Source organism: Bos grunniens, chromosome 27 (assembly GCF_055505025.1).
Source record: "Bos grunniens cultivar Pamir isolate PY7600 chromosome 27, Bosgru_T2T1.0, whole genome shotgun sequence".
NCBI classification, from domain to species: Eukaryota; Metazoa; Chordata; class Mammalia; order Artiodactyla; family Bovidae; genus Bos; species Bos grunniens.
Genome location: NC_141191.1, coordinates 16,325,461 through 16,338,555, shown reverse-complemented (window position 1 = coordinate 16,338,555; position 13,095 = coordinate 16,325,461). Strand labels below are relative to the sequence as shown.

The 13,095-nt window shown below is 44.6% G+C and overlaps 1 protein-coding gene across 9 annotated transcripts in view; it reads right to left on the bottom strand.

Moving 5' to 3' along the window:
• STOX2 (storkhead box 2) overlaps positions 1 to 13,095 on the bottom strand; it is a 195,795-nt gene that overhangs the window by 14,401 nt on the left and 168,299 nt on the right. For all 9 annotated transcript variants that reach the window (XM_086379921.1, XM_086379922.1, XM_086379924.1 and 6 more), the window contains one exon: positions 3,999 to 4,151. In XM_086379921.1, coding sequence (XP_086236047.1) covers positions 3,999 to 4,151 — 153 coding nt within the window. The remainder of the gene's footprint in view (positions 1 to 3,998; positions 4,152 to 13,095) is intronic.

Sequence of the window (13,095 nt, the reverse complement as noted above, 5' to 3'; positions counted from 1 at the left end):
TGGGATTCTCCAGGCAAGAATAGTGGAGTGGGTAGCCACTCCCTTCTCCAGGGGATCTTCCTGACCCAGGAATAGAACCCAGGTCTCCCGCCCTGCAGGCAGATTCTTTACAGTCTGAGCCACCAGGGAAGCAGGACAGCAATAGTACCTATCTTCAGAGGGATGCTGTGAGTTTAAATGAGTTTAATGTATGTAGAGTAGTGCCTTACATAGGGAGTGCTCACAAATATTAGCTATCAGGAGTCTCAACTTTGGGTCAGGACCCACGGAAACCCCGATTACCATCAAAGAACATTGTGTAACCACCTAGAATAACTGGGTAAGCTGAGAGGTTTAGGCTCCCCCAGTCCTTCCAAAACTATGAAAGTAAAATACAAAAACACTAGAAATGGCCTGCAGTTCTCAAGGGGAGAGAGTCCATGTATGATGGAATCTACATATTCAGAGATGTAACAGATGCAAGTTCCAGCTCTGGGTCAGGAAGACCCCCTGGAGAAGTGAATGGCTACGCATTCCAGAACTCTTGCCTGGAGAATCCCATGGACAGAGGAGCCTGGCGGGCTCCAGTTTATGGGGTGGCAAAGAGTTGGAGATGACTGAAGTGACTTAGTACACATGCATGCTTCAGAAGGCACCCTTCATGACCAAGGTAGAAAAGGTTAACAGTACTTCTGAATGATGTATTGTTTAACATAATTATTTAATTTCTGAGCAGCAAGGTTTCCTTTTTGTTTAAGGCTCTCCTCTTGAGAAATGTATGTTGATTTGTATGCAAATGTATGTTGGTTATTAAGGCTGATATAATATCAAAAAAATTTTAAAACATTGTATGATACTTTCTGTTCAAAACAAGAATGAGTTTGAACTGAATTGGGTTGTAACCCAAGCCATATATTTGCAATTTGTGAGAGCCAATATACAACAGAAAATGCTTGCACAGAAGAGGAACAACGTAGCTTCTCTACCCTGTGAGTAGCCCTACGAACTATTCTAGTTCTGCTGAACAACTTCAGGGGGCAGCAGCCACACAGAATCCAACTCTCAGAATAAGACATTATTCACATTAGAGTCTCATGAACGACGACCACTAGAGCTGCGAACCACAGCACCAGATGACAAACTCATATTTGAAACTGACTCTGTCCTACATGGTAGCGTACTTTTGACCAACATTGGTAACGGAAGTTTTTCAAAAAATGGTAAGCCTCATTTAGAAGAATTCATGATTGACAAGTTACTACGCTATTACAATAAAGGAAAGCTGAAGGGTCATTCATTAAAAACAGCTATTATAACAAAAATAGCTATAGCTATTATAGCTATAAGACAAAAATTTCATTGTACTATAGAATCTGCTGATTGGAGGCCTTCCAAGTGCTGATCTTAGAAAACTCAGGGAACTACACGGAATCATGACTGCAATGTAATCATGTCTACTCACCAGGAAGAACATGCTTCCTGGTTGTTCACAAATGAAGGAATAAGAGTTTCCAGAGAGAATTTACAGCTAAAGTTTTGACGGGGATTTTCAAGCACATCAATCAAATAATGTTTAATTGGAAAAAACCAAGTAGAAACATTCTCTGTCCAATCCGTTTTCCATACCCTTAACTGGGAGTTTTCAAAGCTTTAGCTGAAAGTCACTGATGTCTATGATTTTTATTTTACTATTAAGCCTGAGTATAATGACAGATATTTCCAATTATCTATGAAGTTCAGGGTTCCACTAGAAATCTGTAGGGCTCACTTGTAAAGGGATGGCTGTGATGGAGACTGTCAAGGTTTGCATATTCCATCACGTCCAGATTCCATTCCCAAAGTTCATCATGAGTTCAGATTCTGTTGGTGTAAAGAGCAAAGGTGAGCTCTATATTAATATAGGGCTGGAATCTGACCTTTCTCCTTATCCATATCTTTCCATCTCCCAAAGCAAAAATAGCTATTTAAATATACTGCATGCCGATGGGAGGTTATTTAGACACATATTGCTTTAATCTTGCAAGTCTGACAACTGTTGGAACAGAGCACACGTGCTCATGTTCTGTATGGTAAGAACTTTAGACTGAAAACTTAATGGGTTTCTTCAGATGATTTCTTTGTGTTCATGAAGGACGCTGACCGAGGGAGAATTCAGTAGGAAGCGATTTAAGGGGATGAATTGGAGACAGAATACAGCATAGATCACGCCAACAGTCTCCAGCAAACTCCGAAGCCAATGTCAAGTCCATAAGCAGTCACTTTCCTCCCAGGAAGATCCGTGTGTAACAACTTAACATGTACTGGTCCAATTTAACTGATCATTCTGGAGGGATGAGGACCTATTTACTTATTCTTAATTAAAGTTTGGTTGATTTACAATGTTGCATTAATTCTATGGCAAAGTGATTCAGTTATACATACATATATATATATATTCTTTTTATATTCACTCCCATTATGGTTTATCACAGGAGACCAAATACAGTTTCTGGTGCTATGTAGTATGACTTTGTTGCTTACCCACTCGACATATAATAGTATGCAGACCTATTTAGAAAGCTGAAAAGCAACAATTGTTCTTTTCAGATCTTTTAAAAAATACCTATATTTCTGTAATGCGAACTGGTATATAAAAGTTGTTTTAAAAAATTCAAGCAATACAGAAGCATGATAAAAGGGCTTAAGTATCAGCCTACAGATATTTTCACTAGAAAACTCTTACTAAAAACTCTTTAGAATGTGAATGTCCAAAACAGGAATAGAGGTCAAAATCTAGACTATTTTTTCGACTTATAACATATGCATTAAAAATAAAAGTTTGACTATTTTAATAATATTCAGCTAGACTTCAAAACTTTATTCTCAAATAGTAAACTATGAAAAAGTAAACAGTCTAAGCTTTAAAAAACAAAAATATAAATATGACAGCTAAATCCTTCCAAAGTTGTAGAACTGTCATTGAAATGCATTTTTCAAATAGAATTTGAAGAGTATTAAGCTTTCTAAATTGTTCTGTTCTGAAGTAGCTTGCTGCTGCTGCTGCTGCTGCTAAGTCGCTTCAGTCGTGTCCGACTCTGTGCGACCCCACAGACGGCAGCCCACCAGGCTCCCCCGTCCCTGGCAAGAACACTGGAGTGGGTTGCCATTTCCTTCTCCAATGCATGAAAGTGAAAAGTGAAAGTGAAGTCGCTCAGTCGTGTCCGACTCCTAGTGACCCCATGGACTGCAGCCCACCAGGCTCCTCCATCCATGGGATTTGCCAGGCAAGAGTACTGGAGTGGGGTGCCATCGCTTTCTCCCTGAAGTAGCTTGCTGCTGCTGCTGCTGCTAAGTTGCTTCAGTCATGTCCGACTCTGTTCGACCCCATAGATGGCAGCCCACCAGGCTCCCCCATCCCTGGGATTCTCCAGGCAAGAACACTGGAGTGGGTTGCCATTTCCTTCTCCAATGCATGAAAGTGAAAAGTGAAAGTGAAGTCACTCAGTCGTGTCCGACTCTCAGCGACCCCATGGACTGCAGCCTACCAGGCTCCTCCGTCCATGGGATTTTCCAGGCAAGAGTACTGGAGTGGGGTGCCATTAAATGACACCAAAAGAAAAGCAGAAAATCAAAGGAAGAAAAGAAAAAAGAAGGGAGATAAGAAAGGAAGAAAAGAAAGAAAGCAGGCAGGAAACAAAACCTGCCATGAATCAAGATGCTCACGTACTTTAGGAAGGTTGAGCTGTAAAGGTTAAATGGAATTGTGGTAGTTTTCACAGACTTCTTTGTGGATTCTGATTTAGTTTCTTGCCCTCAATGCCAATGAGAAATTATTACAGTTGAAGGTGGCAAATTATTTTTGAGGTAACACTAATGCCTTGATTTTTAATTGCGGAGCTAAGAAAAGTCACTGGTTGGTTTTGGCAAAGACTTTTTTTTTTTCCTATTGAATTTAATCATGGGATGAAGTGTCCATATAAAGTCCCAGGGTGGCCAGAGTGCGCATCCATTTGGAAAGTATATCACCCTTTTCCCATTACCTGGGAAACAGGTGGTCAGGTGCTCCATCAGTGCTTCTTGGGTGACAGGTTTTCTTGCCGAGTTCATTGCGGAGATGGCCAAGCAAAGGATTTCCCCAAGTGGGATAAACTGAGATTGACTGATGGGAGACATACTGATTGGTGATACATCACCTGCAGAAAGACAATTACCAAGTAAGCAGTTCGTTAAGACCCAGCCACTTGTCACAAACACACACACACACCCCTCCAAACACACACACACACACACACCCCTCCCATGACTCACCTATTCCCTGTGCTGCAAATACAATCAACCCTCAACCCTGAAATGTGTTACTGCCACAGCCACGTGCACTCAGGTGGAAAGACTTGCACAGAACAGCAGAAGCTTCAGCTGCCTCCACAAAGAAAACTTGCCTTTAAAACCTGAGCTCTCGTTGGAATAGACTTACTACTGAAAGGCGTGCAACTGTGAAGCTTTTTCCCAATGATCTCTGTTTTTTTTTAACTTGGAGCTGATTTGTTTAATAACTGTCATGCACATCTCGACAAGTGCACTTGTGGTACCTTGAAGATTCATTCATTCAAACGCTGGGTGCCCTCTGCACATCAGCATCTTCTGGGGGCTTGAGAAGCACCTTGGAGAGTGAATAAGCTCCCTCCCACCAACATCTCTGCCCTCAAGGAGTTTCTATGTACGTGGAGGAGACAGACAGACGAAAAGTTCCCTATGCAGAAGGCTGAACAATAATCTGGGGCAGAGGGGGAGGGTGACGAACACACCTGGAGGTGAGGATGGGACTGAGACGCAGGAAGTGAGAGAAGGTTTTTCCGAGGTCATGTAACCTGAATCTGGGGCTGAAGTGGGAGTGTGCCAGCAGCCTGCGAGGTGCAGGGCTATTTTCTGGGGAGCCGCAGAGAAGGGGGACAACTATGAGCAAAGAACTGAGTGCCCAAGGGCTTCATCCTATGAGGGAATTCAAGGAGTGAGAGAGTCAGATGTGAATTTCAGGAAGAGACGCCGGTGGCCACGTGGAGGATGGGCCTACCATCCAGCAGGACCTGTGGCCTCCCGCACACATGGATCTGAAAGAGCAGGCGGAGGGGCCCCACATGGCTCTCGGGGAGGTGGCAACATTCGGCGCATGTAACTGTCTCCCTTGCTGCAATCTTGTATCACAGTGTGATTTTCAAGTCGTGTTCTGAGAAAGGATCTCCAGCGTTCCCCAGAGAGGCTTCTGCGGGCAGGCAGGGGAGCCCCCCGCAGAGGGAGAGGTGGAGGGCAGGGAAATCCCTCCTGACATCTGGGGCCCACCTGTTCCTACCTGGGATTCTGTAAGGTCTCGCTTGAGAAAGGCCGTTCAGAAAGGGGGTGAGGCTCTCAGCAGAGTATCTGTGAGCTTTGAAGCTTCTTTTTCATATGGATTTACATAATCTCTCCTCCTCTGCTTCCAAGTAGGATTTCACCCTTGTTATAAATCACCCTGACGTGCCAAAACTGGATCCAGGCCAACCTGTGACACTGAGCAACCCCCCTCCACTGACCGGCAGTGTCTGGGTGCTCTGGGGTGGACCACCTCCTGTGTCCAGACATGACTTCTAGCTTGATTGGGGCAGGGAGGAGTCTCGAGGGCCTTTGGGAAAGAACGTGAACCTTGCTTTAATGGACCAGATGGTTTGATGGATAAAACCAGGTAACAGCGCCTGGGATGAAAACCACGAGGTGAGAGGGTAAGTCTAAGAGGTGCACCAGATGGAACAGTGGGACCCCAGGTCAAAGGCCCCCGACCTTGTCCCCAAGCCCAGCTCGGTCCAGTATTCCCATCTCCCCGGCATCCCTCGGGGCTCCAATCAGCTCTGCTGTGGCTCCATTCTCTGTAAGATGGGTCTGAGAAGAAGGAGACATTTCCCCTACAACCAGAGGAGGAGTGCCCAGGTCCAGAACAGCAGATGGCCAGTAGAGATAAAAACCAGCAGAAACCAGGAACTGAACCCACGAACTGCCAGGGCCTGTGGCATGTAAGTCTCGCAGATGGACAGACAGACCTTGGAAAGAGTCTTGCAAATATCTGGCGGAGTAGCAGTGGGTGGAAGATGGAAGACAGAATTTCGGGCTGTTCTCAGAATCTGAGTTTCACTCACTGGCTAGTGAAGCTCAGTTCATATCAATGACTCAAAAATGACAGAATCATGTGGGCCGGGACCATCTCCACCCTTCATTCAAACACAACCTTATTCCAAAGGCTTCTGTGTGAAAGATGAATGACTGGTGGTGCTGAGATGCAGTGGAGTTGGGGGGTGGGGGGCGTTTGGAGCGACTGATGTTCAAACCCCCCTCCCCACGGTGGCCCCATAGCTCAGTCATAGATACTCTAATGATCTCTCCTGTGCATTCCTCTCTCTCCTTCCACCTTCCACAGAAGAGGATGAGGGCAGGGAGGCAGGTTTCTTGATGATTTGCTAGGCTGGCCACATGGGGTGATTTTATAAGTCAGATGAAAACGACAATGGGGTTAGCTGACAAAGGGTGGGGAGATCAAAGCGCCTTCCAAGTGTATCGGTATATCGCTTGGGACGCTAACCCCTTCCAGAATTTGCCTATCATAATTATCATAGTCTCAGAAGACGAAAGATCCAAAAATACTACATATTTTCTTTTAAATGCGGGTCTGTCTATTTTCTGATTTTGTATAGGGGAAAGGGAACTTGAGCTTTCCGTAAAAATGGAGTGACCACTAGCAAAACCAACTGGTTTAGGTCATGCTAGTCCTTATGCTTTTAGTAGAAATTATTTAGTTTAACTAACAAAGGTCAAACGTTTAGCAGTCTTCTCAGTTAATTTCTTTGCTGCCAACTGTAAGAGGCAAGGAAGCCTCAAGTGCCTCTGAAATGCATTTATATTGAAAAAGCTCAGTTTCACTATAAGGCTGAATATGTGGAACGACTTTAAACTCAGGTTAGAGAACCAAATGAAATGTGGATGCTCTGAATAACTCCTCCACATCGTCTTTGTTTTTATACTGCACTAAGTACTTGGATGCAATCTCAAAAAAGACAGAATGATCTCTATTCGTTTCCAAGGCAAACCATTCAATATCACAGTAATCCAAGCCTATGCCCCTAATCAGTAATGCTGAAGAAGCTGAAGTTGAATGGTTCTATGAAGACCTACAAGACCTTTTACAACTAACATCCAAAAAAAGAATGTCCTTTTCATTATAGGAGACTGGAATGCAAAAGTAGGAAACCAAGAAACACCTGGGGTAACAGGCAAATTTGGCCTTGGAACACGGAATGAAGCAGGGCAAAGGCTAATAGAGTTTTGCCAAGAGAACACACTGGTCATAGCAAACACCCTCTTCCAACAACACAAGAGAAGACTCTATACACGGACATCACCAGATGGTCAACACTGAAATCAGATTGATTATATTATTTGCAGCCAAAGATGGAGAAGCTCTATACAGTCAGCAAAAACAAGACCAGGAGCTGACTGTGGCTCAGACCATGAACTCCTTATTGCCAAATTCAGACTTAAATTGAAGAAGGGAAAACCACTAGACCATTCAGGTATGACCTAACTCAAATCCCTTATGATTATACAGTGGAAGTGAGAAATAGATTTAAGGGACTAGATATGACAGATACAGTGCCTAATGAATTATGGACGGAGGTTCGTGACATTGTACAGGAGACAGGGATCAAGACCATCCCCAGGGAAAAGAAATGCAAAAAAGCAAAATGGCTGTCTGGGGAGGCCTTACAAATAGCTGTGAAAAGAAGAGAAGCAAAAAGCAAAGGTGAAAAGGAAAGATATAAGCATCGAATGCAGAGTTTCAAAGAATAGCAAGGAGAGATAAGAAAGCGTTCCTCAGCGATCAATGCAAAGAAATAGAGGAAAACAACAGAATGGGAAAGACTAGAGAGCTCTTCAAGAAAACTAGAGATACCAAGGGAACATTTCATACAAAGATGGGCTCGATAAAGGACAGAAATGGTATGGACCTAACAGAAGCAGAAGATATTAAGAAGAGGTGGCAAGAATACACAGAAGAACTGTACAAAAAAGATCTTCATGACCAAGATAATCATGATGGTGTGATCACTCACCTAGAGCCAGACATCCTGGAATGTGAAGTCAAGTGGGCCTTAGGAAGCATCACTATATACAAAGCTAGTGGAGGTGATGGAATTCCAGTTGAGCTATTTCAAATCCTAAAAGATGATGCTGTGAAAGTGCTGCACTCAATATGCCAGCAAATTTGGAAAACTCAGCAGTGGCCACAGGACCGGAAAAGGTCAGTTTTCATTCCAATCCCAAAGAAAGGCAATGCCAAAGAATGCTCAACCTACCGCACAATTGCACTCATCTCACACGCTAGTAAAGTAATGCTCAAAATTCTCCAAGCCAGGCTTCAGCAATATGTGAACCGTGAACTTCCAGATGTTCAAGCTGGTTTGAGAAAAGGCAGAGGAATCAGAGATCAAATTGCCAACATCCACTGGATCATGGAAAAAGCAAGAGAGTTCCAGAAAAGCATCTATTTCTGCTTTATTGACTATGCCAAAGCTTTTGACTGTGTGGATCACAATAAACTGTGGAAAATTCTGAAAGACATAGGAATACCAGACCACCTGACCTGCCTCTTGAGAAACCTATATGCAGGTCAGAAAGCAACAGTTAGAACTGGACATGGGACAACAGACCGGTTCCAAATAGGAAAGGGAGTACGTCAAGGCTGTATACTGTCACCCTGCTTATTAACTTCTATGCAGAGTACATGATGAGAAATGCTGGGCTGGAAGAAGCACAAGCTGGTATCAAGACTGCCAGGAGAAATATCAATAACCTCAGATATGCAGATGACACCACCCTTATGGCAGAAAGTGAAGAGGAACTAAAAAGTCTCTTGATGAAAGTGAAAGAGGAGAGTGAAAAAGTTGGCTTAAAGCTCAACATTCAGAAAACTAAGATCATGGCATCTGGTCCCATCACTTCATGGGAAATAGATGGGGAAACAGTGGAAACAGTGTCAGACTTTATTTTTGGGGGCTCCAAAATCACTGCAGATGGTGATTGCAGCCATGAAATTAAAACACGCTTACTCCTTGGAAGGAAAGTTATGACCAACCTAGATAGCAATATTAAAAAGCAAGACATTACTTTGCCATCAAACGTCCGTCTAGTTAAGGCTATGGTTTTTCCAGTGCTCATGTATGGATGTGAGAGTTGGACTGTGAAGAAGGCTGAGCGCCAAAGAATTGATGCTTTTGAACTGTGGTGTTGGAGAAGACTCTTGAGAGTCCCTTGGACTGCAAGGAGATCCAACCAGTCCATTCTGAAGGAGATCAGCCCTGGGATTTCTTTGGAAGGAATGATGCTAAAGCTGAAACTCCAGTACTTTGGCCACCTTATGCGAAGAGTTGACTCATTGGAAAAGACTGTGATGCTGGGAGGGATTGGGGGCAGGAGGAGAAGGGGACGACAGAGGATGAGATGGCTGGATGGCATCACCGACTCGATGGACATGAGTTTGAGTGAACTCCGGGAGTTGGTGATGGACAGGGAGGCCTGGCATGCTGCGATTCATGGGATCACAGAGAGTCGGACACGACTGAGTGACTGAACTGAACTGAACTGAAGATAAAGCATGTCCCACTCCGGTCCCACCCCCAGCCCCATCAGCCATCCTATATCCACTGTGCCCACATGTTTCTCTTCTCTCCAATCCATCTCCAGTGCGACCCCTACCCCAGGCCTCTGTGCCCTCACCTGGTCCATCACAATAGCTTGATGATTCCTAGCCCTCCCTCCTACCGCACACTCCCATCTTTGCAGAGCAGACAGTTCTTAGAAAAACTGAAAACATGCCGCGTCCCTGCCTGAAATTCTCCACTGCCTGCTGCACCTAGGAGGTGGGGACTCCTGCCAGGTCTACACTGGCCTAAGCCTGTCCACCCAGCTCTGCGAGGACCCCCCAGCCCCTCCCCACCTCCGCCTTGCGAAGGGCTCACCACTGCTGTTGTTCTTTGAAGTCACCCACCTTTCCCCACTCACAGCCTCTGTCTTTGTTGAGCCCCATCTGGGGGGCTCCTGGCACTTCTATCCAGACGGGCTGCTTTTCCTTCTCTGGGTCTCCTTTTAAACAGGGCCTCCTTGAGGAGCCCTGCCCAGGGCACCAGATCTAATGCTATCCTAAAACCACAGCACACTCCCTCTCATGTTACCCGATACTGCGGTTTACAATAAGAAATACATGTTTGGTCTTTGTCCTCAAGTCTGGCACAGAGCTCCTAAAACCCGTGCAATTTCCTAAGTGATGAGAGAGACCAAGGTATCCTTGTTGGAGAACCAACCACGTGGTTGTATGTGCATGCTAAGTCGCTTCAGTCATGTCCGATTCTTTACAACCTTATGGAGTATAGCCCGCCAGTCTCCTTGGTCCATGGGATTCTCCAGGCAAGAATACCAGAGTGGGTTGCCATTCCCTTCTCCAGGGGCTCTTCCCAACCCAGGGATTGAACCCGCATCTCTTTATGTCTCTTGCATTGGCAGGTGAGTTCTTTACCACTAGCGCCACCTGAAAGCCCACCCGCGTGGTTAGAGGGCTGGAACTCTCAGCCCAGCCCCCAATCTCCAGGGAGGAGACAGGCGCTAAAGGTTGAATCAATCCCCAATGGCCAATGACTTAATCAAGCATGCTTATGTTACGAAGCCTCCGTGAAAACCCAAAGGATGGGGTTCAGAGAGCTTCTAAGATTGCTGAGCATGTGGCAATTGGGGCAGGGCTGAACCTGGGGAGGGCATGGAGCTCCATGTCCTTTCTTTACACCCTGCACTGTATCTCTCCCATCTGGCTCTTCCTGAAGTGCATTCTTTTACAATCTTCTTATTTTAAACTATTTCTTACTCTAGTAACTGGAAGGTTTCTCCCCGTAGGCTGCTCCAGAAAAGTAACTGAACCCAAGGAGGGGGTCATGGACGCCTCCAATCCACTGCCTGGTCTTTCAGAAGCACAGCCACAATCTGGACTTGTCACTGGCATCTGAAGTCGGGCTTGGGGTGAGCTGGGGTGAGGGCAGTCTGTGGACCGAGGCCTGAACCCATGGGATCTGATGCGTTCAGACAGATGGTGTTGGAATTGCGGTGAATCGTAGGATACTCAGCTGGTGTCGCAGACTTGCTGGTAGAGTGGAAGCTCCACCCCCAACACACACACACACACACACACACACACACACACACACACACACAAAGGAATTGGTACCAGGGCCTCACCAAGCCCCTGTCTTCACTCTCTGACTGCGTGCGTGTGTGCTTTTGTGTACCGCTTTACTGTCTGTCTCACCCACTAGAACACAAGCTCCGTGGCAGAAGGAAAGGTGAACCCCACATTCTCACTACGCTCTCAGTGCCTAGAATAAAGCAGAGCCCACACTAGACACCCAGGACATGTGTGCTGAATGAATGAATTTCCATTTATAACAAAATCTGAAGAAACGCTCGGGGTACTTAAAGGGTTATGATTTTACTCATATATTTTGCTGAATAATTTGCAAAACAAACACAAAATTTAATGAGAGAGCAAATGTACTTAACCATGCAATTTCTAAGATTCTCCCTGTTAATTTCTCCCCCAAAACACAGCAGTTACCACAGAAAAAATAACTATATATTATGTGAGGATTAAGACCTGCACTTAGGGAATAAAAGGAATTATAGGTATTGATCAACACAACATAACACATTATTCAAGGTTACCATAATTTTCTTTGGCTCTTAGGTCAAACCTACTTAAGGAGCCAACTAGTCACTCTTAAAACATGCTACTAGAAAATTCTTCCAATAGGTGGACCACATTTATGGTCAAAGAAGAAAACAAGGGAATATAAATACTGCTATAATGTTACTGGTCACCATAATCTACAGAAACAACCACATTTTGCATAAACGATGAATTGTTACTTGTCTAATTTATAGGATGGATTTTTCTACTGCCAGAATTAGTTCTGAACATATTCATAAAGACAACTCCTGTAAAAGCTCACAGCTACTTTGTGGGCTAGCCAATTCTTTCTAAACTGCTATAATGCTGTCCTATTGTTCTAGAAAGCGGGGATAAATAGGTTTTATTTCAGCTTTATTTTCTTACAAACATCCATTTAAGTACTGTCCTCAGGGGACATTTGTCAAATCCAGGATCGTTGGGATCAGGCCAAGTACAGTGCCTTGGACTGAGTGAGCGTTGAGCAAACTTCTGTGAAATGAATTTAAAATGTGAGAAGGCGTGGCAATATTACAATTCTAAGTACACATCTTTGATTTTAAAAACATTTCACATTTGATTTCAAATATCTCCGTGAATATGTGGCCACTGCTTTCATGTAAGGTCAGCTGAGAAGCATGAGGGCGGAGATAAACGTATCCATGGTGATGGGAGGAGGGAAGGATGGAGCAGCTGGACCAGAGGCGGGAGTGAGCATGCGCAAGGCTGAGCTGGGAAGCTGGGGATGTCCTCTGGCAGGGCTGGAGCAGGCTGGGGGTTGAGATGGAGAGAACCGTAGGAGCCAGATCCTGGGTGACCAGAAGGCTGAGACTTTACCCCTGATGCTGATGGGAACTCTGATATTTATACAGAGTAATTATCTATACATGACATGTTTGTGTTGGAAAATCAACTCTGGTGCAACTGTGGGGAACAAACCGGTGACCATTACCATCACTGAGAAATTGACAAGGAGGGTCTGGGACAACAGGCAGAAATCACCCATATGCCGACTTCCTCTTTCATCTTCTACAGCTGGTGACTTATACCTCAGAAATATAAGGAAAAATGCACGTGCATTTTTACTATTTAACTCTATCTATTCTCCCTTCCAACTTCAGGCCAGTTACTTTAGCTGGAATTGTTTTTAAAAATCCTCTCTCATATAATTCATCCTTTTAAGAAATCTATTTGAGTGTGCCTCTTAGATACCCCAAACCTCTGGGCACTAGAGTTCCAAAATTATTCCCATCTTGGTTCTTTTTGTAGGGAAAAAAAAGAACTATAATAAAGCTCAGTTTTCTATGAATGCCACTTTCCCCCCAGTTGCTAATTGAGGTTCTCTGGGC